We start from the raw sequence: 26,545 nt of genomic DNA, 5'->3' as shown, positions 1-26,545 counted from the left end.
TTATATACCACTTCACAGTGCTTTACAGCTCTCTCTAAGCAGTTTACAGTCAGCCTTTTGCCCCAAAAACAATGTGGGGTCTTCATTTTACTGACCTCGGAAAGATGGAAGGCTGAGTCAACCTTAAGCCGGTGAGAATCGAATTGCCAAACTGCTGGCAGCTGGCAGTCAGTAGAAGTAGCCCGCAGTACTGCATTCAAACCACTGCGCCACCACGTCTCTTGAGCCCACATTCTGGAAGAACCATCCCCTACCAGGGGTGTGAATACTTCATCGCTTGTTACCTGTTGCTTGCTCGGGGACTACCTGCTGCCAGCGTCGACTCCCCTCCGCCCCGTGCGTTCCCACAGAGAGGGCCTCCTCAGGGTGCCTCCGGTCAGAGAATGCCGGCTGGTGGCCCCCAGGGGGAGGGCCTTCTCTGTGGGCGCCCCGGCTCTGTGGAATCAACTGCCGGTTGAGCTCCGGATGGCACCGGATCTCCGCTGCTTCCGGCGCGGGTTAAAGACCCATTTATTCGAACAAGATGGCCTGGCCTGATGGGGAGTCAACTTAGGGTTTTAATATTTGTATATTCTTACTGTTTTATTTTGGGCAATAATTTAATTCTTTTTTAACTTTTGTACTTTTGTATTTTTATTATATGCCCTGTTCACCGCCCTGAGTCCTTCGGGAGAAGGGCGGTATAAAAATTTAATAAACTTAAACTTAAACTTGATTATCTATCCTGATTTCCAAAAGTGTGTAAAAGGCACACCAATTTATATACTGGGGGCTCTCGATGTGGGATGAGGTGTTATGCAGTTCCCGAGAGCAGACCTCTTTGCACTATACAGAACAAACTGTCATCTCAACTCAAACCAGCTGTATATGAAATTAATCTATATCTGTAATGCACATTTTCAGAGCTTTTTCACAGTGCCAGATGCATCAGGAATTCTGAGACCCCGTGGGGAAATAGGGCACATTTACACCAATAACATGTCCTTAACAGACACAAGCACATAATACAACAGTGTGTGCTGGGTCAGATCTCAGCAGCATTGCCCCAAAGCTTTTATTAACATTTTTTTTTCTTTTTCCCAGAAGCTTCAGAAGCAGCAGGTGATTCGTTGGTAGCTTTTAGCTCTGCATTTCAAACGATCCTTAGGCTGGAAGAGAAGATTGCATTCCTTTCTCTGGATCTGGGATAGGAAAGACGCAGTAATTGGCCACGCTGCATTGATTTGATCCTTTGGCTAAGCGCATGTAACCCTTCTCACCCCAAAGAGTGGACCAGCTGCAAAGGGAAGAATACAGCATATTTATTTCTGGAATCCTGCAGCACAGTAGATCATTGATGCTTCTAGCCAAAGTTTCGCCTGCCTCAAAAAGCGTGGCGCAAAAATAGGCTTTTTGCCAAGTGTTAACAGGGAGGCAGCCATCTTTAAAAGAGGAACTATATGGTGTAGGAAGCCCCCCCTCCCCAAATTAAAATATTAATTATTCTTAATATTAGAAAGAGGCAGAGTATTATATTTCCCCAAAGGAGAAATGGAGAAAAATCTTAACCAAGGCAGAAAGCAGCCCCAGTCTTTCTTAATAGCCTCAACCAGAGGCCTCAAGTCTTTAGAGATGGATATTTCGTTCCTATTACGAAAGACTGGGGCCAACCTGTTCGTAAAGAAAACGCCTTCAACCCCCACGGTGGATGGGATTAAGAATTTACGTTCCCCCACCCCAATTCTAAGGACAGGACATGACCTGTAGGACATAATAGGATTAAGCCACCAGCATCGGACTAGCAAAAGGCACAAAGCTCGCTACATTGCATTCCTATAAAGATCCATCCATCACTCCGCCATTTTGTCAGCTGTCCCAGAACGACATGCTGTTCATCATTAAACCTTCTTTCCTAAGCAGCCGGCCTCCATTTTATTTCCAGCGTCTTACTCTCAGCTTGGAACTGGACCTGATTTTTCTTTCAACAACGACAACAACAACAGACCAGCTTCCTGGTCCATGGCTTCATAGGGGAAATGCAACACGACTTCAAGATGGAAACTCAGCAGAAGAAGATCTGGGCATGTTTAGCCCAATGACCTCACACAGCAGATGGGACTCACTGCACAAATGGGGCAAAGTGTTCCTCTCCTCAGTGTGTGTTGTGATTCAGGGTCAGCCTGTGGGTTCGGCAGTTGGGTCGGACGACTCAGAGGAGGAGGAGGGGGGTGTTGAAGAACTTGCTGATGAGAGCCCTCAGCCAGGCCCCTCCCACCTGGTCACGACAGAGACCCAGCTGTGTGAGCCTGACAGCGTGGATGAAGATGACCCACAGCTGGCCCTGTTCAAGGACGCCTGACGCAAGAGGCAGTCAATCAGGAGTAAACAGAGGACGGCAATGGGGCACCTTGGAAGGAGGCAGAGAGAAGCTACGCCCTGAACTGTATAAAAGGGGAATGCGTGGGAGGGCTGGTTTGCTGAAGGCAACCGCTTGATTAGTTCTTGTTTCATAGCTCCTGTTTCATGGTTGGTGTCTTGTTTTGCTCTGTTTTATCTTAATAAATTTGGCAGGCTTAATTCCAGCCTCTTGCCGTTTGTACAGGGGTTGTCCCTGCCTTTTCTGCAGGGCCGGTAGCAGGCTGGTACAGAACAGTGTGACTGCAGAGTCCCACGTCAAACTATATATCACATGGTGACTGACTGTAAACTGAGGGCACACAGGTAGTCCTGAACGTGTGACCACATTTGAGCCCAAACTTTATATTGCTAAGTGAGAAGAGGGTTAAGTGAGTTTTGCCCCATTTTACGACCTTTCTTGCCACATTTGTTAAGTGAATCACTGCAGTTGTTAAGTCAGTAACACCGTAGTTAAGTCAATCCGGTTTCCCTTTTGACTTTGTGTGTCAAAAGGTGGCAGAAGAGGATCACCGGGACACTGCAACTGTCATAAATGTGAATCAGTTGTCAAGCATCCAAATATAATTCACGTAGCCACGGGGATGCTGCAATGGTCATAAGTGTGAAAACTGGTCATAAGTCACTTGTTTCAGCGCCGTTGTAACTTTGAACAGTCACTAAATGAACTGTTGTAAGTTGAGGATTCCCTGTATACCGCTTCAGTATCCAATTTTTTCTTCTTCATATAAACGATGCTGTGTTTTAATGGTTAAATGGCCTAGAGGTAGGTATCGGAATATAGAATTTTTTTAACATTCATATTTTATGTTTTTGTATTGTTGTTGTTTTAAAAAAAATCTAGGTAAAATGTTAATATACCGTAAATTGCAAGTCCATGTATGACGTGCCATACGCTAAATCAGACATGTCAAACACAAGGCCCGGGGGCCGGATCCGGCCCGCGAAGTGGTTTCATGCGGCCCGCGAAGCCATCCTGGAAACAGTGAGGGAACGGCCCCCACTGCCTTGGCCCTGGCCCAGAGACCCTCCTTCTGCCAGAGACCCTCAGATCTGTCCCACTCCTGCCCGGGCCCCCATAGGCACCCTTGATGCGAACGATGTAGAGCTGGCCACGCCCACCCAGTAGGCCATATGCACTCTAGCCACGCCCACCCAGTAGGCCATGCCCACCCAGGCCACACCCACCCGGCCCCTTGAGGGCAACCGCAATGCTGTTGCGGCCCTCAATGAAATTGAGCTTGACACCCCTGCGCTAAATGAATAAATAAGAAGGGACAGCCGAGGGGGATGTCTAAAGGGTTGTAACATGGAAGAGGGAATGGATGAGAACAGAATCATTGGGCCAAAATTAAAAGGAAAACCGTACGAGCTAAACTTCAAAAGGACTTTCCAGGTATCACTCAATGCCTTTGGAAATTCTCCATCACCCAGGATAAATTATTATCCCAAAGATGCTTTTTCAGGAGGTAACTGGACTTTCTTGTTTTTCTTTGAAGACGTTTCGCTTCTCATCCCAGAAGCTTCTTCAGCTCTGACTGGATGGTGGGGAGTGGAAGGATTATAAATAAAATGGAAAGCTTTTCCTTACCTGGCAGCAGTTGGATATTTGAACACCGCGTCTTATTGTTCTGTAAAGATGGGCAAGGCGACCAACAGGACTTGCTCTGGTCACCCCCACCCCCATTGTTCTCAGGAGTTAGCATCTGTCTTATAACTTATAATTCCATGTGAAGATATCACGCTGTGGGGAATTGCAAATGAATTCTCACGGGGGCCAAACATTTATCCGAATTACCTGGAAAGTCATCCCAAAGGTGCTTTTCCAGGAGGCAACTGGACTTTTTTGGGTTTTTCCTTCGAAGATGTTTCGCTTCTCATCCCAGAAGCTTCTTCAGCTCTGACTGGATGGTGGGGAAGGGAAGGATTTATACTTCTTGCAGACAGCTGGTCATTTGCATCCTTTGAGAGAGTCGTTGATGCCACCTGGAGCTTTGTCTGTGCCCTCAGGATCGCCTGAGTGGTGCAAATGGGTGTGGAGCCTTCTTGGAACTGTTGAGGCTCCACACCCATTTGCACCACTCAGCTGACCCTGAGGACACTTTCCAGATCAATAAGAAAACGGTGTTCAAATATCCAAGTGCTCCAGCTAAGGAAGAGCTTTCCATTTTATTGTCAGGTGATGCTACCTGAGATGGAGATCGCCTTCCTCATATCCTCAGTACGACCTGGATTACAACATCCACACCTCCAGGTCCTTCAGGAGCATTGTCTTCCAACCCCGCTGGAGGACCATCTTGGGGGAAGCAAGAATTTAACATTGCAAGCCGCCCAGAGTTGCCCTCTGGGTGTGTGGGAAGATGGGTGGCCAATAAATTTAATGAATAAAATAAAATTTTACGCGGGGAAAATCCCATGGGGAAAAATGAGCAAGTTATGCAGCAATTAAATTTCCCCTTTCTTACACTCCTGCACTCTGTTGTCTTACTCACCTGTTCTTTAGAATCCAATAGCCTTTCCTGTCGTTATAACCAACAATCAGCATAGCGTGAGTTATCTTCTGCATTCCTTTGTGGCTTTCTTCATATATACCTGGATAGAGAGAATAAAACACTCTTGGATAGAGAGTAAACCCATCCTTGCTGGCAGACTCAGAAAGATTTCTAAAATGTCAGCCAGGTACCCCAGCCCACCTTAGTTGCAGCAGAGATCTGTAAAGAAAGAGGCCTTTTTAATGTATCACCCTTAATTGGAAACACTCCCCAGCCTAGTGGTTTCACCTGGGCCCCTTGGACGTTCAAGCACTGGACAAAACCTTTAGCCTATAACAGTATTTCTCTGCTTTTTCCCAGGAAGCCCTATAGGGGTAGGCAACCTTGGCTCTTTTATGACTGGTGGACTTCAACTCCCAGAATTCCTCATCCAGCCAGGCTGAGGGGAAATGGAGAGGTTTCCAAGCTGAGCCAGGCTGGCTCAGGAATTCTGGGAACCGGTTGTTCACCTGTTTGAATCCCACCACTGGTTGGTATGCTAGTGGGCTGATAAGAGAGTTCTCTGGTGCCTCTTTTTGTATTTCAAAGAATAACTTCAAGAATATCGCCAACCATCTGACGTATGGTAAAATAGTATCTCTCCATTCTGGAGAGCCCAACCTCAAGTCTAGGGAAGAATTGTGGCTGGTTTATATATCCACAAATGCAGGAAAGATTTACATCAGAAAAAAAGGCCAGGATTTTGAGTTTCCCAAAAATGAACCGGAAATCCTGCTATGTGGTAGTGATGATCATATAATTGCCAAGGTGTATAAAAAGTTATTGAAAGTGAATTTGGAAAATGAACATGTAAAACACTGTATGATCCAGTGGGCAAGGAATTTTGGGTATAATGTGATGCTTGAACAATGGCAGAATATGTGGATAAAAGGCTTAAAATTCACATTAAACTATAATCTAATTTTTTTTTGTTTTTACAAAATGATGTATCGCTGGTATTTAACACCAGATGTTCTCTAGAATGTAAAAAGGTATTTCAGATAAATGATTTAGATGAGGGAACTCATCAAATTCGCAGATGACACCAAACTGTCAGGAATAGCCAACACCTCAGAAGACAATCTCAGGATCCAAAAAGATCCTGACAAACTCAAACAATGGGCCCTATCCAACAAAATGAGTTTCAGTATGGAGAAAACCAAAGTCTTACACTTAGGCAGGAAAAACCAAAGGAACAAATACAGATTGGGCAAGACCTGGGTTAAAAACAGCAACTGTGAGAGGGATCTTGGAGTCCTAGTGGACGATCACTTGACTATGAGCCAGCCGTGTGCAGCAGCAGCCAAAAAAGCTAATACAATCCTGGGTTGCATAAACAGAGGCATAGAATCGAGATCACGCGAAGTATTAGTACAGCTTTATAAAAGACTAATAAGACCACAGCTGTAATATTGCAGCCAAATTTGTGTAAAATGGTATATACACAGTCTCCTGCTTGAGCAGGGGGCTGGACTAGAGGACCTCCAGGGTCCCTTCCAACTCTGTTATTCTGCCATTTTCCATTAACCCCACCCAGAAGCCATTAGGGAACCAAGGGGACGGAAGATGCACAGCCCCCATATACCACCTGTCGGGCACTGATGTTAAAGGAGACCAAATAACAGAATCGGAAGGGACCTTGGAGGTCATCTAGTCCAACCCCCCTGCTCAAGCAGGAGATCCAACACCCTACTGGTCAAATGGCTGTCCAGTCTCTTCTTAAAAACTTCCAGGGTTGGAGCGCACACAACTTCTGAAGGCAAGCTTCTCCACTGTCCCATTTAATACTTAGATGGAGTCTGGGCTTAGCGGCGTTGGCAGAGGAGATGGCAAGAACCACAAGCCCTCACAAACCGTACCTGACTTATAGAAGTGGAACTTGCGACTCCGAGCATCCACCCCAACCGAAATTGGACCAATCTTGGCCACAGCCTCTTGAAGAGCTTTTTCATCCCCCTTCCTGATCTCTCCAAACGAGCTACATCTGGTAATGGATTCCTCAGGATTGTAGCGACAGGGCATCCCATCCTGCAGAAGAAAACCGTGGTAATTTAAGAAATCTTTCCCATCCTATTGCTGGAGGCATTTTCAGCTGGAGAAGTAAGAATAAAACAGTTTTGAAGCCTGCACACAGGGACGGGGCTGGGACAGAGACAGACTCGATCACTTAGTACCTGCATGGCGTAAGGGTAGAGTTTCTCTGAATTGATCCCTCCCTGCTTCTGCAGACTTTCGAAAGCTAGGCTCGTCCATCCACCCTTGCACCCTTTGTTCTCCTTAGAACAGTCAATAAGATTTTGTTCGCTCAGCGACACCAGCTCCCCGGTCTTCTTGAAATGCATGCCTTCCAGAGTGCCGGTGGCACTGAAGGACCAGCCAGAGAGGCATGAACCCTGGCAAAAATAAATAAATAAATAAAAAATGGAGTGACCCCTGAGCATCTGAAAACTCAGAATACAGAATAACAGAGCTGGAAGGGAACTCAAAGGTCTTCTAGTCCAGCCCTGAGCTTGAGCTGGAGACCCTATACCAGGGGTAGGCAACCCGTGGGTCTTTTATGACTGGTGGACTTCAACTCCCAGAATTCCTGAGCCAGCCACGCTGAGGGGAAAGGGAGAGGTTTCCAAGCTGACCCATGTTGGCTGAGGAATTCTGGGAGTTGAAGTCCACGAGTCGTAAAAGAGCCAAGGTTGCCTGCCCCTGGCCCAGGCCTAGGCCACTTTACGACTCGTGGACTTCAACTCCCAGAATTCCTGAGCCAGCCACGCTGAGGGGAAAGGGAGAGGTTTCAAAGCTGAGCCATGCTGGCTGAGGAATTCTGGGAGTTGAAGTCCACGAGTCGTAAAAGAGCCAAGGTTGCCTGCCCCTGGCCCAGGCTTAGGCCACTTTATGACTCGTGGACTTCAACTCCCAGAATTCCTGAGCCAGCCACACTGAGGGGAAAGGGAGAGGTTTCCAAGCTGAGCCATGCTGGCTGAGGAATTCTGGGAGTTGAAGTCCACAAGTCATAAAAGAGCCAAGGTTGCCTACACCTGGCCTATACCCTTGTGGATAAATGGCTAACCAGTGATAGAACTTCTGGAGGCAAACCCTGGTTATTGCAAAAAGCAGAAACATTGAAACAAGTCTGTAGATTTACAAAGTGAGCTTGCTAAAGGTAATAGTCAGACTGAAGATAGGGAGATAAAATTAATTACATCTATTTGACAGGATTAAAACTCAAGGAAGCCAGCATTTTAGACCCATTGTTTGCATTTGTGAAACAGACTAAATAAATCTAATAACAGAAGCACAGACAGCAGGCCTCCAATTATGAAATGCTATAAAACTGTATAAAAAAAAAATGGAGTGACCCACTGAGCATCTGAAAACTCAGAATACAGAATCACAGATCTGGAATCTGTCAAATTCCGACTCGTGGCCAAAGGGGCAGATCGTAAACCTCTTCTCTTTCTTAAAAAACCTCTATACATGATCATACCCAGCACCATCCACCACGACCCACCTGATCTTTGACTTCGGTGACACCACCTTTGATTCTCCAATCCACCTGGTCAGGAATATCTGGATCGTCTGAGAATTCGAACACGATCCCGTTGCCTTTAGTTACATTATCAAAGTCAGAGAACAAGCAACGCAGCCTCTTGTCAAGCTCTTCATTGGTCTGAGGAGAAGAACAACAATCTTAACAGATCTCCATTTCCACTTCTCATCTTACTCCTCTGCTAAGAATGCACCCCCCCCTCCCCAATCCTTTTTACTATGCCCCCCCCCAAATCGCAGGAATAAAGCTCCGGAAAAGAAATGCAGAAACAGTATTTCACTCACGAACCCCCCCCCCCAGTTATTGGGAAAAGCAGAAACATTGAAACAAGTCTGTAGATTTACAAAGCGAGCTTGCTAAAGGTAATAGTCAGACTGAAGATAAGGAGATAAAATTAATTACATCCATTTGACAAGATTAAAACTCAAGGAAGCCAGCATTTTAGACCCACTGCTAGCCTTTGAGAAACAGACTAAATAAATCTAATAACAGAAGCACAGAAAGCAGGTCTCCAATTATTAAATGACCTACAAAGCCCTACATGGCATGGGTCCGGAATACCTCGGGGAGCACCTGCGGCCGGTGTCAACTTCCCTCCGCCCAGTACGCTCCCACAGAGAGGGCCTCCTCAGGGTGCCACCGGTCAAAGAATGCCGACTGGTGGCCCCCAGGGGGAGGGCGTTCTCTGTGGGTGCTGCCGGATCTGTGGAACCATCTTCTGGTCGAGCTCCGGATGGCGCCCGATCTCCGCTCCTTCCAGCGCGATCTTAAAACCCATCTCTTTGAACAAGCTGGCCTGGCCTGATGGGACGGGGTTGGATTTTATAAATGGATTTAACTTTTAATCTGTATTAATTTATTACGGGCACTGTTTAATTACTTTTTAATAATTTTTAATTTTTGTATCTTGTTTTTATGTATTGCCCTGTTCACCGCCCTGAGTCCTTTGGGAGAAGGGCGGTATACAAATTAAATAAATAAATAAATAAATAAATAAATAAATAAATAAATAAATGCTGTAAAACTGTATACAAATCCTTGTACCCACCAAACCAATTTGTCAGCTGTCCCAGAACTACATGCTGTTGTTGGTTCTGCTTATCATTAAACCTTCTTTGCTAAGCAGCCAGCCTCCATTTTATTTCCAGCATCTTAGCCTCCATTTTATTTACAGTGTCTTACTCCTGGCTTGGAACTGGACCTGATTTTTCTTCTGACACTCCTTAATATGTTTTATTCCGTGATCAAATGCTGCAATATGACATAAACAAGGGAGCCGGGTGGAAGAATTGGAGTAACGCAGTCATCAATCTAACATCGGTGGTTGGACTCCTGTTCTGAAGTATAGTACGACGAAAACTGCATGGACTGGAAAGAGACAGGTTTCATGACCACTTCAGCCATGAAAGCTCACTGGATGCCTTTGGGCTGAGAAAGAACAAGCACCCCAAGCTTCGTCCTGAGGTTTTTCATATGGAAAGTCGAGGTGCTAGATTCGGCATGTGGAACTTTTAAGAAAAGGGACATCTATGCCTAATAAATCAATAAAAACTGGAGTCATTTGCTGAGATGGGTGGCTGTAGAAATCAGATAGATGATCGATAGATAAGGCAACCTTTATTTTCATTTTTTTTACCTGTGGGCTCAACGGCAGACATCGAAAATGAAATTTAGTCGCCTGCTCTCCAAGTGAAACACATACGTGACACACACCTAAACATACTATATACAACATATATGTATAGACCAAGGGTCGGCAACCTGAAACAGTGAAAGAGCCACTCGGAACCGGTTCCCTCCCAAAAGAAAAATCTGGCAGCCGCAAGGAAGGATGCGCATGTACATGCATGCGCAAAACAAGAGGCTTGACAGAACAGTGGAGCCTGAGGGGAGACATGCAGCCGCCCTGCCCCCTCCACTCTCATTCACTCGCCTTTGCTTGGAAAAGCTTCTCTCTCGCTCTTATTCACTCATGTTTTGTCCCTTACTTTTGCTCTAAAAAGCCTCTTTCACTCTTTCATTCACTCACACTGCTCAAAAAACGTTTCGCTCTCATTCACTCACCAACTCAAAAGGCCAGCCATGGCGCCTCCATTGACTTCCATGGGGACGCTTGGCAATTAAAACCACTCCCGCTACTGCTGCTAACTTTTTCACTTGCTGCTTGGTTCTGATTTAACCTGCAGAAACAAATCCCCGTGCCAGACCCCATGGCAGCAGCGAGCCCCAAGGAGCGGGGCAGGCTAGTGCGCTCGCCGAGACGCTGGAGCGTCTTTGGCGGCAGGAGTAGCAACGCCTGGCTGCCAGGCGGAAAAAAAAGAAAGGTTGGTGGCGGCGGCGGCAGCGGCAGCTGCTTTTCAGGCAGCTTAGTGCCCTTGCCGAGATATGGAGGTGCTCCAGGCCTGTACTTCTCTCCTCTCCACTGTTGGTGACTCTGAACAGCTGGCCCGGACCTCTGCCAACTTAGCCCATCAGCGGAGGTCGGGGCTGGTGGTACAGAGTCGTCAGCTGATCAGCGGCTCTGTGTAGGCATCTTCCTGGGCCCACGGGAGCTCTGGCGACTCCGTAAGGCCGGGCCCGAACTTCACAAGTGGAAATCGAGGGAGATTGCGAGGAACACGAGATCGACGCTTCACAGCTCGCGCTGATCTCGCGCTCCTTACAGTCTCCCTCTCTTTGTTCCAGTTTGCTTTCTGCATTTGGGACGAAGACTCGAGACTCGAGAGAGGGAGATTGTAAGGAGCGCGAGATCAGCACTTTCTGCATTTGGGACAAAGACTCGAGATTCGGTGTTTCTCAGCCTGCGCTGATCTCGCCCTCCTTACAGTTTCCCTCTCTCGAGTCTGCATCCCAAATGCAGAAAGCAAGCTGAAACAAAGAGAGGGAGACTGTAAGGAGGGCGAGATCAGCGTGGGCTGAGAAACGCCAAATCTCGAGTCTTCGTCCCAAATACTTGCCTTCTGCTACGCAAGCAACTGGGACGGCTCAGCAGAGGGAATGGGCATTTCTCCATGCACAGGAGAGGTCTGTTAGGGAGGCGGTGGTCCGGCGTTGTTTACCTCCCTCCTGTGTGTGTGTGTCGGACCCGCGGGGAACGGCTGGTAGAGGTGGCCGTCTGGCGTTTCCCTCACCCTCCTGTGTGCGTGTCAGGCCCACGGGCTTGACACACAGAGACGCAAACACCAGACTGCCGCCACCTCTATGAGCCGTTCCCCACCGGTCCGACACACACACACACACACACAAACACACACACGAGAGGGGAAAAATGCCGGACTGCTGCCTCTTTACCAGCCATTCCCCGCGGGTCCGACACACACACACACATACACACACACAAGAAGGGAAAAATGCCAGACTGATGTCTCCCTACCAGCTGTTCCCCGCGGGTCCGACACACACACACACACACAAATGAGAGGGGAGAAAATGCCAGACTGCCGCTTCCCTACCAGCCTCCCTACCAGCCATTCCCCACGGGTCCAACAGAGAGAAAGAGAGAGAAAGAGAGAGAGAGAGAGAGAGAGAGAGAGAGAGAGAGAGAGAGAGAGAGAGAGAGAGAGAGAGAGAGAAGGGGAAAAAGAAGGAGGGGATCTGGCAGCACCCGAGACTCCATATGCTGGTCAGAAACACCACCACCACACCCACATGCCCCATCCGACCGACCCACTACTTACCTTTCCAGCAAAATCCTCCCGTCTCTTCCTCTGCTGCCGCCATGTGCAGTCCAAAGAAGAAGAGGTTTCTGGGCAGTCCCACAAACCAAAGAACTTCAACCAATCAATTCAAACTTCACAAGTTTTTTCTTTTCCATGAGAAGTTTGAATTGATTGGTTGAACTTTTTTAGTCCCACTTTTTTTTTGGGGGGGACTGCACATGGCAGAGGACTGGGAGCCGCAGGAGACAGCTGAAAGAACCACATGCGGCTCCGGGGCCTCGGGTTGCCGACCCGTGGTATAGACCCACACCCCTACATATACATAACAAATAAATATTAAACACTGTCCATCTTGAATATATAATGGAAGGAGGAACCCTGAGAGTTCACCAGGTTAATGCTGTATGGAATGAAACTATGGCTGAATCTGGATGTTCTGCTGTGGATACCACGAAGCCCTCCTCCTCCCAGAAGGGAACAAAGAAAACAGGTTGTGAAGAGGATGTGTAGCGTCCCCAGATAATCTTACAGGCCCTGCTCAAACAACGCTTCTGTGCTATGTCCTGAATGGGAGGGAGGGAACTGCCAATGATAGATAGATAGATAGATAGATAGATAGATAGATAGATAGATAGATAGATAGATAGATAACTAGGTAAGTAGGTAGGTAGGTAGGTCAGTGGGTAGGTAGGTAGGTCAGTGGGTAGGAAGGTAGGTAGGTAGGTAGGTAGGTAGATGGATAGATAGATAGATAGATAGGTAGATGGATGGATAGATAAATAGATGATAGATAGATAGATAGATAGATAGATAGATAGATAGATAGATAGATAGATAGATAGATAAATAGGTAGATAGGTAGATAGGTAGATAGGTAGATAGATAGATACATAGATACATAGATACATAGATACATAGATACATAGATAGGAAAGTAGGTAGGTAGGTAGATGGGTTGGTGGATAGATAGATAGATAGATAGATAGATAGATAGATAGATAGATAGGTAGGTAGGTAGGTAGGTAGGTAGGTAGGTAGATAGATAGATAGATAGATAGATAGATAGATAGATAGATAGATACATAGATACATAGATACATAGATACATAGATAGGAAAGTAGGTAGATAGGTAGATGGGTTGGTGGATAGATAGATAGATAGATAGATAGATAGATAGATAGATAGATAGATAGATAGATAGATAGATAGATAGACAGACAGACAGACAGACAGACAGACAGACAGACAGACAGACAGGAAAGTAGGTAGGTAGGTAGACAGACAGAGAGACAGACAGATAATTTCCAGGCTTACCAAATCGCCAAAGTGGTTCATGCCAAGCCAGTAGGTGTGTCTCCCCAGGTCAGCCTGCTTGTTATGCTCGTCAATCATCCTCAGATTGTCCTCCCACATGGCTCTCCGGAAGGATTCCTCCTCCTGCTGGGAAGCCAAAAACCGGCAAGATCCCTTAGTCCCCTCTGCCGAAAGAAGTGGCACCTGCCAGATCCAGAAGTGACCTCCTTCCTCTTGCACAAAAGGTTTCTCAGACTAGAACTCAGTCGCCCAGCAATCGGCCAGACAAATCCCTCCCATCTTTCATTTGGTGTGCATTTAGTATTTTTCCTGAGAAAAAATTGTCTGAAGACAGATAAGAGAAAGTCGCTTCCTAAACGTGGCTGTTTTCAGCTGAAATCAAGGTGTAGAAAAGGAACACTTGAAGTGGGTCAGAATTATTGAATTAAAACATAAACATGTCATCTTTAGAATTGGGTGTGGCTAGTCTAGAGAAAAGAAGGACTGGGGGGGGGCTTGATAGCAGCATTCCAGTATTTGAGGGGCTGCCACAAAGAAGGGGGGGTGTCAACATTTTCTGAAGCGCCAGAATGAAGGAGGAACTTCCTGACGGTTAGAACGATTAAGCAATGGAACGACTTGCCACCAGAAGTTGTGAGCGCTCCGTCACTGGAGGTCTTTAAGAAGAGACTGGACGGCCAATTTGTCTGAAATGGTATAAGGTCTCCCGCCTGAGCAGGGGGCTGGACTAGAAGACCTCCAGTGTCCCTTCCAGCTCTATTCGGATCGATTGATTTGTGTTCGAGTGGAGCAAACTCACCACGGCGTATTCTTTACCGTGAGTGGCCTTCCAATCTCTCCATGTCCCCTCCAGGCTGGGATCCGAAGCTGTGGACAAGGCCCTCACGAAGACCAGCCAGATCAGAGCCGTCACCGAGACGGACAGCATTGCCTTTCTCTAGGAGAAGGAAGAGAAGAGAATTGAAGAACTTCAGGCAGCAGGTTCAACGCAGCAGCTTGCTAGGAGTTACAACCCAGTTACATCTGGTTGTCTACAGGTTCCAACCCCTGATTTACAGCGCTAAAAAAGAAAAGAAAAAAAAGATTAAAATTATTCAATTGCTGTTAATTAAATGCACAGATCAAACGAGGACGTGAAGTTGAAAGCAGGGGGTCTTCAAACGCGGCCCTTTCATGACTTGTGGACAACTCCCAGAATTCCTCAGCCTGGCGTGCTTGGCTGAGGAATTCTGGGAGTTGAAGTCCACAAGTCATCAAGGGGCCGCGTCTGAAGACCCCCTGCTTTAAAGTAAGGAACGTCACCTCAAGCAGGTTTTTTTTTAACCGAAGACCAAGAGGCAATTGTTGAGCAAAAACTGCTAATGTAAGCTAATATAAATCTGCCAATTCCCGCTGCCTGTAATTGACATTTATAAGGAAATAACGTATCTCTAGAGATCTTTGGAAAGCAATGGGGTGGGTTTTTTTTGTCCATTTCAGTAAGATAATATTCTATAAAGCAAGATAGCTGCTCCTCTGATTGGTATCTCCTATTTCTGGAAAACTCACCGGCTTTCTGTGGTTGCAACCGTTTTCGTGTCCCATGAAGATAAATTTCTTGCTTGATTTCTATCTAGCTTCTCTGCCTATCTTGCTCCTTCCAAGAAAGACCTTCTTCTCCACCCTGCTTCTTCCCCCGGCACGAGATTCAAAGACAACTGCAGTTATTACTAATTGCGTGTGTGTGTGTGTGGGGGGGAAATATGTGAATTGTGGGTCCATCTTTATTTGTGCAAACGCCACACTGACTCCTGCAACCTCTAGAACTGTTCATTAATGCTCATGCCAAAACGGTTATAATTTGATATTTATTTCACAGAGGTGGCTTCTACGTGCAAGCTTCAGCAGGCCTAACATAGGTAGTCCCTGGCTTATGGCCAGAATTGAGCCCAACAATGATGTTCCTAAGTGAGAAATTTGCTCAGTGAGTTTCCCACCCCATTTTACCATCTTTGCTATGTGAATCCCTGCAGTTGCTAAATGAGTAACATGGTTGTTAAGTGAATCTGGTTTCCTCCCATCGACTTTGCTTGTCAGAAGGTCGCAAAAGGGGAATCATGTGCCCAACCGGGATGCTGCGCCCTGTCGTAAATATGAACCAGTTGCCAATCACATGAATTTTGATCATGTGACACCCCGGCCCCAGGACACGGCAACCGTCATAAATGTGAGTTAAATGTCAAGCATCCAAATGTAAATCATGTGCCCGTGGGGAGGCTGAAACGGTCATAAGTGTGAAAAACGGTCATAACTGACTTCTTTCAGTGCTGTTGCAACTTTGGACGGTCACTGTTGTAAGTTGAGGATTAACTGCGAAGGTTTGGCAAAAAAAACCTCTGAACTGTCATCCATTCTTGAATTTTATTTTCATGAAAAGGTGCTTTTTGATCCAGACTTTTGTCTAATAGATTTTGAACTTAGTTGGATGGCAAAATATATCTGCATCCAGTTTTGGTCACCACCATGTGAAAAAGATGTTGAGACTCTGGAAAGAGTGCAGAGAAGAGCAACAAAGATGATCGGGGGACTGGAGGCTAAAACATATTGGGAACGGTTGCTGGAACTGGGAATGTCTAATGAAGAGAAGGACCAGGGGGGGGGACAGGATAGCCATGTGCCAATATTTGAGGGTCTGCCACAAAGAAGAGGCAGTCAAGGTGTTCTCCAAAGCAGCTGAAGGCAGGATAAGAAGCAACGGATGGAAACTCATCAAGGAGAGAAGCGACCTAGAACTAAGGAGAAACTTCCTGACAGTGAGAACAATTCACCAGTGGAACAACCTGTCTCCAGAAGTTTTGAATGCTCCAACATTGGAAGCTTTTAAGAAGAGACCATTTGTTTGAAATGGTGTAGGGTTTCCTGCCTGAGCAGTGGGGCTGGACTAGAAGACCTCTAAGGTCCCTTCCAACTCAGTGATTTTTAATATTCTAAAATCCGGAGACATTTCCTTTTTGGCTCAGCTTAGACTGGAGGATAAAACGAACGGTTGCATGAACCGGATGTGTCTAGTTTAACAAAGAGAAGAACTAGGGGTGACGTGATAGCAGCCTTCCAATATTTGAGGGGCCGTCACAAAGAAGGGGGGGGGTTGTCAACCTGTTCTCCAAAGCATCTGAGGGCAGGACAAGGAGTAACGGATGTAAACTGATAAAAAAAGAGAAGAGAACCAAACTAGAAGCAAGAAGAAATCTCTCGTCTCTCAGTGAGAACAATCCACCAGTAGAAGGCCTTGCCCCCAGTGCTTATGGATGCTCCATCTCTGGAGGTTTGTAAGAAGAGATTGGAGAGCCGTTTGTCTGGCACGGTAGAGGATCTCCTGCTTGAGCAAGGGGTTGGGCTAGATGACCTCCAAGGTCCCTTTCAAATGTGTTGTACCGTTACCGCTCCTCTTCCTGTGTTTTTTGCTGTCAGTATGTATACTGTGAAGAGATCTGCTTATTGGCTTTGAGATCAATAATATCCTAGCCACATTATCACAGCAACAAAAATCCTTGGAAAAGGAAGGTTGTCAATCGTATATTAAACTGAAAGTCAGTAAACTGGTCACACCAAATTCATGGTTCCTAGAAGCTGTGGCATGCTGGGGCCATGGCAGAAACGGCTGCAATTACGTGTTGTTTTTTCCCCCTGCTAAACAAGGGACACTATGCTTACAGCCTTGAAGGACCCTTGCTGAAAAATCACTGACAATACTTAATTTTGGGATATATTAGTCCAAAGAAGACTTGAGGGACTTTTTAGAAGATGCTCAGGAAGAATTTCTTTGCTTAGAAAAGGGAAAAAAATATATTTATATGCTACATAACATTGTTAGGCACCAGACCTGCCATCATTCTAGTTTTATTCCTTCGACTGTATTTTTTTTCTCTTTTACGGCTGAAGAGCAAACAGGTTCTTCAGTGTGAGATTTAAGGAAAGAAAGGGAGGAATCAGCTGGTGTCTATTGGAAAATATCCTTTTTTCTTTTGATAAGTTTTATCTAACGTTTTATCATTCTTTTTCAATAGTTGTATCGATCAGGTGGATTCTATTTTTCTCGAATAATGATGGATACAATTTTCGATGGCCTTTAATTTTTATTGACACGTTACTCCTCACATCAGCAGGCTGACTGAACATAAAAATAAAATTAAAATAAACAGTAAAGAGGACATCCCTCGCAATCATGGCGAACCTGCAGTTTTGGCTGTAAGTTGTGACAGTCATAAAGTGGGTCACTTGGGGGGGTTATTAAGCGAACACCGTAGCCGTTAAGCAAAGACCACAGCAATTAGGCAACCCCATTCTTTGCTATGGGCCTTTTGTTTTTTTGCTAGAAATGGTGAAGGAAATACCAGATTGTGCAAAAGCGTAAATTGGGGTCACGTGACTGTGAGGAGGTACAAATGGCTGAAAATATCGTCCGAGTGCCAAGGCCCAAAATGCGGTCACGTGACCACAGAGGGTGGGGGGGGACACACTGGAACTTTGAAAGTAATATAATAATATAATAATAATATATATAAAGTTGGAAGGGACCTTGGAGGTCATCTAGTCCAACCCCCTGCTCAGGCAGGAAACCCTATACCATTTCAGGCAAAGTGGGTCCTAGGAAGGTTTTTTGGGTGGGGGGATGTTCCATTGAAACCTCAAGCCGCCTTAAGGGCTCCTTGCACAGAATATTGGATTTCCTGTCACGGAAATCGCTGAGGAGTTGGTTACGTTTCTCCCTCCCCTTCATTTCAGGCAGTCCTGTTCTACGGACGACAAGAAAAGAGAAAAATGTCGTGTATTTTGTCGTGCTTGAACTTTGGTGGCCAGGGGGGAAAGGAGGGGTCTTCATCGAAAGAGAGAGAATGGTGGGACCTCCGCCGTGAGGTGAACCGAAAGGAAACAGTCAGGAAAGCCACCGTAATTTATTTATTTATTTATTTATTTATTTATTTATTTATTTATTTATTTGTTTGTTTGTTTGTTTGTTTGTTTATTTATTTATTTATTTATTTATTTATTTATTTATTTATTTATTTATTTTATTTGTATACCGCCCTTCTCCCGAAGGACTCAGGGCGGTGAACAGGGCAATACATATTAAGGAGAAGCAACCCGGAACTGAGGAGGAATTTCCTGACAGTGAGAATTATTAACCAGTGGAACTACCCGCCTTCAGAGGTTGTGGCTGCTCCAACACTGGAGGTCTTTAACAGGAGACTGGACAGCCACTTGTCTGAAATGGGATAGGGTTTCCTGGCTGACCAGGGCGTTGGACTAGATGACCTCCAAGGTCCCTTACACCTTAATTATTTTTATTATTATTATTATTATTATTATTATTATTATTATTATTATTATTATTATTATTATTATTATTATTATTATTATTATTATCATTACTATAGCATGGATTTAAAGGACTTCCACTCAGACCCAAGAAAAGTCCCTGTGTTTCTAACGCCATCCGTTAATGAGGTTAGCCAAGATGGCGGCAGCATTGGAAGCAGAATCAGATCCATGGGGAGAGAAGTAACTAAACCCAGTGGGAAGGTACTAGGAGAGAAGAAGGGGGAAGGGAGGAAAAAGAAGCAGAAAGCTAGATAGGGAAGAGAGAAAGGATAAAGGAAAAGGGGGAATTGGGGCCAGGAGGAAAAGGCCAGCAAGCCGGAGCGCAGTGAAGGAATGGCTGCAGGTGGAGTCTGAGGCAGCCGGCAGCAGAGAAGGAGGGGGCCAGCTCAGGAGCTCAGCTAAGCAGATCAATGCTGGGAAGGAAAAAGAAAGAGCAGCGAACCGGCAGCTGAATAGCAGACCAGGAGGGAGACTGTGGGAAGCAAAGAGAACGAGCCGAGAGACCGGAGGCCCGTGGAAGAGGAAGCGGAGCGCCCCAACCCCGTCCCACAGAGCGGCCGCGCAAGATCATAAAGGGGAGGACGTTGGAGGACCTGAAAGGAAATCGCTGAGGAGTTGGTTACGTTTCTCCCTCCCCTTCATTTCAGGCAGTCCTGTTCTACGGACGACAAGAAAAGAGAAAAATGTCGTGTATTTTGTCGTGCTTGAACTTTGGTGGCCAGGGGGGAAAGGAGGGGGTCTTCATCGAAAGAGAGAGAATGGTGGGACCTCCGCCGTGAGGTGAACCGAAAGGAAACAGTCAGGAAAGCCACCGTAATTTATTTATTTATTTATTTATTTATTTATTTATTTATTTATTTATTTATTTATTTATTTGTTTGTTTGTTTGTTTGTTTATTTATTTATTTATTTATTTTATTTTATTTGTATACCGCCCTTCTCCCGAAGGACTCAGGGCGGTGAACAGGGCAATACATATTAAAAAACAAAATACAAAAATTAAAAACGATTAAACAAAATACCCATAAATAAGTTAAAACACATTACATATTAAAATAGGTTAAAAGCAAATTAATAAAACCCAACCCCATCCCATCAGGCCAGGCCAGCTTGTTCGAAAAGGTAGGTTTTAATGAACATGAGTCTCCCTCAAGGGAGGGACTTAACAGAGCTTCCCTACCAAGGGAAAGTCTACCTTGGGAGATCTAGGCCTCTTGGCTGAAAAGAAAAGTCTGATTCTTTGGCTTTCTGGAAAGAGCAGGAGGGTCCCTCAGCCCTGGAACTGGTCTAGAAGAGGATCCTGTGATTTGGGGCGCAGCTTCATTAAGGGGCGCAATATTTTGTTTTGGTGGAATCTCTTCCACGTGGTTGGATTTTTTTCTTTCTTGTCTGGATTGCTTATGAGAAATTACCTCTCAGTTTGAGCAGCCCAGGAGAGAACCTCTCTCTCTCTTGCTTATCTAACAATAATTTGGCAGTGGGAAAAAGGTCTCTGCCCCTCAGCAGAAACAACGCGGGCAGCTGACCCTTGACAGAGGGACGTTGCCACAAAAACAAGGAAAAAAAGGACCCCAAAGCAGAACGGCAACACAAAGGGAATCAAAATGGAGGCTGGCCAAGAGCTGCCTCAGCTAGCTTAGTGGAGCTTCCACATCGAGAGGCAGTCTACAGCCAAAGAGCCGTGCCCTCTGTGCCCAAAGATGGGAAAGGGGCAGATTTGGGGATTTGTGGGTCCCTTCCCAGAGACTTTGGGCTGGCCTCGGGGTGTGCAGAAAAGGCGGGGAGGGGGATCTGTGGGGGGCCCCAGAGGAGGCCTGTCCTCTCCTGGAGGATTCCACCGGCTTGGTGATGTCATCCGGACAGTTCAACTGACGCTCATCCGCCTCAAAATGGCTCCCGGGCTGTAAGTGGGGCTGCTGGGCTCTGGGGAACCTTCCCCGTTTTCTGGCCAGTTTCTCCGAGGATTGGGACACTCCGCAGAGGAGGGGGAAGCGCTGCCTGCGGGAGTGGAAATCTCTCCGTTCTGGGGTGGGAGGCCAAAGCTCTCCAAGGGAAAAGCGGAAAGTCCGGTCGCCTGGTGGAAAAAGGATCTTTGGGATGATCCTCCTAGGAAAGGGGAACGGGGGGGGCGGTGAGGAGGAGGAGGCAAAGGGGTTATAATTTTATCTCATTGGGGCTGAAAGCTTCGGCTGAGCCCTTCCAGCAGGTTTAAGCCAGGTTGAAAGGGAGGGGCTGGTTTCTGGAATCAGAGGGATGGTGGGAAGGAGGCTTTCATGGCGTTCCTTTTTTTCCTCTCTCTTCTAGGCGTTTCTTCTTCTGCTGCCTCTTTTTCTTCCCCAAAATGACAGCAAAGGTCTCCCCGATGCCTCCAGCCCGTAATGTCACCCCAAAGCCTAAAAGGCAAAAGGTGACCATCATCATAGAAATGGAAATGGTGACGAGAGAGCCATCTAGTGAGTGGAGACTTTGGGTCGGGCTCCTCCGGGCCCACTCAGCACCCCCCCCTCTGCAGCTCCTGCTGGGGTACCTGGGAGCGTCTCTCATGGACGCCCAAAGGGAGCTGGATTTCCAAATGGCCCCCGCAGAGAGAGCAGGAGTTGCCCGAGGCCTGGGTGAGAATCTCTCCCCGGCCAGGAGGATCCACCAGCTCCGTGAACCGGAAGGAGCTTCCGGATAGATGGGGTGGGGTCTCGAGGGGAAGAGTGGTGCAGAGGAGGCCCTGATTTGGGGGGGGTCTTCATCTGGGGGAGGCCTAAAGGTTTGCTCAGCACCTTCCTCTCCCTTTCCCAGGGTGCCCCATGAGGAAGAGGAGGGAGAAGAGGAGGAGGGGGCAGCCCTTCTTCATCAGAACAGAGAAGGTAAGTAGCAACCTGGAAAGGCCAAACTGTGGACCCCCCCTCATATAGTCCCCCTCTTGGGGAAAAATGGCAGGGGATCCTTTCGATCCACTGGGTGGTGGATCGGGGGATCCCTGGACCAGGCGCGAATCCTCGTCTCGGTGGGCCAAAGGGAAGGCGGGGTGGTGGTGGTGACTCTGCAAGACCCTTTGGCCACAGCAAGCTGGAGCTCTCTCTTCTGTGTCTCTCTTCCAGCTGCCTCATCCCCAGATCCTCAACCTGGAGAAAGAGGAAGAGGATGACCATATAAACGAAGGTAAGTTTCTTACTGATAAAGTAATCGATGGAGATCCTTGTGGCGGGTCATTGTGTCGATAGGCATAGGCTTCCCTTCCTTCTTCCCTTCCTTCGTCTCACTTCCCCTCTCCCCCATGCAGGAGACCTCATTTTAGAGGACATATAGCTTCCTCCCCACCACCTTCTCCACCGTCCCCCAAAGCGCCTGAAGGCCGGACGGGAAGCGATCAAGGAGAGAAGCAACCCGGAACTGAGGAGGAATTTCCTGACAGTGAGAATTATTAACCAGTGGAACTACCTGCCTTCAGAGGTTGTGGCTGCTCCAACACTGGAGGTCTTTAACAGGAGACTGGACAGCCACTTGTCTGAAATGGGATAGGGTTTCCTGCCTGACCAGGGGGTTGGACTAGATAACCTCCAAGGTCCCTTCCTCCATTATTATTATTATTATTATTATTATTATTATTATTATTATTATTATTAATCATTATTATCATTATTATTATCATTACTATAGCATGGATTTAGAGGACTTCCACTCAGACTCAAGAAAAGTCCCTGTGTTTCTAACGCCACCCATTAGTGAGGTTAGCCAAGATGGCGGCAGCGTTGGAAGCAGAATTGGATCAACGGGGAGAGAAGTAACCAAACCCAGTGGGAAGGTACTAGGAGAGAAGAAGGGGGAAGGGAGGAAAAAGAAACAGAAAGCTAGATAGGGAAGAGAGAAAGGATATAAAGGAAAAGGGGGAATTGGGGCCAGGAGGAAAAAGCCAGCAAGCCGGAGCGCAGTGAAGGAATGGCTGCAGGTGGAGTCTGAGGCAGCCGGCAGCAGAGAAGGAGGGGGCCAGCTCAGGAGCTCAGCTAAGCAGATCAATGCTGGGAAGGAAAAAGAAAGAGCAGCGAGCCGGCAGCTGAATAGCAGACCAGGAGGGAGACTGTGGAAAGCAAAGAACCGCCAAGATTGCACGTTTTAAGGGTTGGCCATCTGACTCTTCCCTCTGCAAGAGGAATTAACGGTTCAAAGGGATGCTCTGCACGAAACACCATCCAGGCTGAGGGAGGCCCAGCTGCACCCGGGAGGATGAGCCAAGAGACCGGAGGCCCATGGAAGAGGAACCGGAGCGCCCCAACCCCATCCAACAGAGCAGCCATGTAGGATCATAAAGGGGAGGACGTTGGAGGACCTGAAAGGCCTGGCGGCTCAGCGACCCAGCCTGGCCCAACGAAGCAGAGACTAGTATGGCAAACCGGGCAATGCATTATGCCGGCAGCTTCAGTGGTGGAGAGGAGGCAGCCGCTGGCAGTGCAGAGCAGCAGACTGATGTGGCAGACGGGGGCAGCACAGAGGTGGCAGGTAGCGGCATCGCAGAGCAAAGGACGGACAGGCGGTGGAGGTGGCGCAGAGGTGGTGGACGGTGGTGGAGGTGGACTGGGAGGCCTGCAGGCGGCGTCGAGGCCGCACGACAGAGGCAGTGGAGCAGCGGAGGACCTGAGCGGCAGTTCCGAATAACCTGGCTGAACAGAGAAGCTGGAAATGAGGCTAACTGCAAAGCAGATCCAGCAACCCAAAAGAGTGATTTTCAAACAACAAACTCATGGAAGAGGTGACATAATACTGTGGTATGCAGCACATGTTCCATGTATGTTCTTATGCCCAAAGAACATACAAGCTACACATGCATTAGATGTGAACTACTACAAGGAAAAGTAAGGAGCATAGAGTCAACCCCAGCCAAACCCCAATGAACGAAAAAAAGCTCTACCAAAACCCAACCAAACAATGAACAAATAACTGACCCTATTGATAAACCCCTGGAGGAAGACAAATGGAGGTGTGTCACACAAAGAAGGAAACACAACACTGAAAGAAAGAAGCAGCACACCTAACAATCCCCTTCTGCTCAATCCAACCCATTAAAACTGAGCAACCGATGTCGCCCCTTAGATGGAAACGCTCAGACCCACAACCTGCCCTTGAAAGAAAACATGCAGACACCTAGCAAAGAAACAAGTTCAAATATCCCTAAAAAACTCACTTCAAATGTCCCTAATAATATCAGACCCACAAACACACCTGAGATAAACAGAAAAGCGCCCCAGACTGCACCCCCCCCCAAAAGGAAGGCGAGTTTTGTTAATAGGAGATTCTATCCTCAAAGGAACAGAAAAATCCGTCTGCAGACCAGACACACAATCCAGGGTTTGTATGTTGTCACCCTGGAGCAAAAATCAAAGATGTGGCTGAGAACCTACCCAAAATAACACAGATCCTTTCCTCTTCCTCCACATTGGGACGAGTGACACAGCAAAGCACCTGAGTACGATAGTGAGAAATTATAAAGAACTAGCAATAAAGGAGAGTGCAAAACTTGGGTTGAAACTAAACATTAAGAAAACCAAGATCATGGCATCTGGCCCATCTGGCAAATAGATGGGGAAGAAATGGAGGTAGTGACAGATTTTATTTTCCTGGGCTCCAAGATCACCGCAGGCGGGGACTGCAGCCAAGAAATTAAAAGACTCTTGCTCCTGGGGAGGAAAGCCATGGCAAATCTAGACAGCACACTAAAAAGCAGAGACCCCACCCTGCCAACAAAAGTGCGTATAGTCAAGGCTATGGTCTTTCCAGTTGCAACGTATGGCAGTGAAAGTTGGACCATAAGAAAGGCTGAGCGCCAAAGAATTGAGGCCTTTGAACTCTGGTGCTGGAGAAGACTCCTGCCAGTCCCTTGGACTGCAAGGCGATCAAACCGGTCAGTCCTAGAGGAGATCCACCCTGACTGCTCTTTAGAAGGCCAGATCCTGAAGCTAAAACTCAAATACTTTGGCCACCTCATGAGAAGGAAGGACTCACTGGAGAAGAGCCTCATGCTGGGAAAGATCGAGGGCAATAGAAGAAGGGGACGACAGAGAAGGAGGTGGCTGGATGGAGTCACTGAAGCAGGAGGCGTGAGCTTAAATGGACTCCAGAAGATGGTAGAAGACAGGAAGGCCTGGAGGAACATTGTCCATAGGGTCGCGATGGGTCGGACACGACTTCGCAGCTAACAACAACAAGCAATAAAGTTAAGACGCCAGGAGCACAAGTAGCGTTCTCATCAGTACTCGTCTCACCTGAGAAGAAGTGATGGAGGGAGTTGAAGTGGCTGTAATCTTGGGCGAAAGTCACCACGTCGTACCGGAATTTAATATAATGCAAACAGCAGCAAGAGAAAACAATGCAACCAGGGTCTTAAATTTCAAAAGAGCTGAGTTTAACAAACTCAGAGAGAACCTAGGAAAGATCCCATGGATGAAAATCCTGAAGGGGAAAACAACTCAAGAAGCGTGATAAACTCTGAGAAATGATATCATTAAAGCCCAGACCAGCACAATACCACTGAGAAAGAAAAACAAGAAATTCAAAAAGAAACCACCATGGCTGCACAAAGACCTCTCTGACAAACTGAAAGACAAAAAGGACAAATGCAAAGAACAGAAAAAGGGGCACATAACTAAGGCCGATTATGAGCAGACAGCCAGAACATGCAAAATCATGAAGGCAAAGGCTCAGAACCAACAAAGACTTGTAACAGAAATCCAGGATAACAAAAAAAAAGTTTCGTCCAATATATTAACAATAAGAAAAAAGTCAAGCAAACTGTAAATCCACTAAAGAGAGAAGATGGCAAGGAAATAACAGGCAGCAGAGAGAAAGCAGAGCTGCTTAACTCATACTTTGCATCAGTCCTCACACAAAGGAAACTATAGCCCAACATATAAAAAGAACATTGCAAAAGACAAACTAGCAACACAAATTAAGATAAGCAAGAAAATGGTAAGAGAACACCTGTCCAACCTTGACGAATATAAATCACCTGGACCCGACAGATTACATCCCAGAGTTCTGAAGGAGCTGACAGATGTTATCTCAGAACCGTTGCAACACATCTTTGCCAAATCCTGGAGCAGCAGAGAAGTACCTGAGGATTGGAAAAGGGCTGATGTCCCTATCTTTAGGAAAGGAAAAAAAAACAGACCAATCAGGCTAACATCAATACCTGGGAAGATCCTGGAAAAGATAATAATAATAATAAAGATCTACAAACAGCTAAAAGCAAACAAAGTCATAACCAGCAGCCAGCACAGGTTTGTTAAAAACAGATCATGCCAAACCAATCTTATTCCATTATTCGATAAAGTGACTAAACTAGTAGACCAGCAAAATCCTGTGGACATAATATACTTGGACTTCAGTAAGTCATTTGATAAGGTAGACCACATCCTACTCCTTGATAAACTAAGAAAAGGTGGGATAGACAACCTCACTACCAGATGGCTCTGTGGCTGGCTAACAAACCGTACTCAACGAGTAGTCCTCAACGGCACTACATCCACATGGAGAGAAGGAAGCAATGGGGCACCACAAGGCTCCGTCTTAGGCCCAGGACTCTTCAATATCATCATAGGTGACTGAGATGAGGGAATTGAAGGAGAAGTCATCAAATGTGCAGATGACACCAAACTAGCAGGAGGAGCCAACACCCCAGAAGACAAACTCAGGATCCAAAAAGATCTTCACAGACTTCAACAATGGGCCCTATCCAACAAAATGAGTTTCAACGTGG

General features: G+C 46.6%; 1 protein-coding gene across 1 annotated transcript; it reads right to left on the bottom strand.

Moving 5' to 3' along the window:
* Nucleotides 1-966: 966 nt before the first annotated feature.
* Nucleotides 967-15,097, bottom strand: LOC310641406 (cathepsin K-like). Its single transcript, XM_083364441.1, has 8 exons — nt 14,741-15,097; nt 14,243-14,374; nt 13,444-13,569; nt 8,431-8,589; nt 7,100-7,318; nt 6,785-6,953; nt 4,887-4,986; nt 967-1,276 (listed from the first exon to the last, which is right to left on the bottom strand). Exons 2-8 carry the CDS (start codon nt 14,369-14,371, stop codon nt 1,144-1,146), a joined length of 1,035 nt encoding a protein of 344 aa, XP_083220567.1. The 5' UTR covers nt 14,372-14,374; nt 14,741-15,097; the 3' UTR covers nt 967-1,143.
* Nucleotides 15,098-26,545: the final 11,448 nt, after the last annotated feature.

Source organism: Vipera ursinii (assembly GCF_947247035.1).
Source record: "Vipera ursinii genome assembly, chromosome: 1".
Lineage (NCBI taxonomy): Eukaryota > Metazoa > Chordata > Lepidosauria > Squamata > Viperidae > Vipera > Vipera ursinii.
Note: the sequence above shows the minus strand (reverse complement) of the source record. Positions and strands in the feature narration are given on the sequence as shown.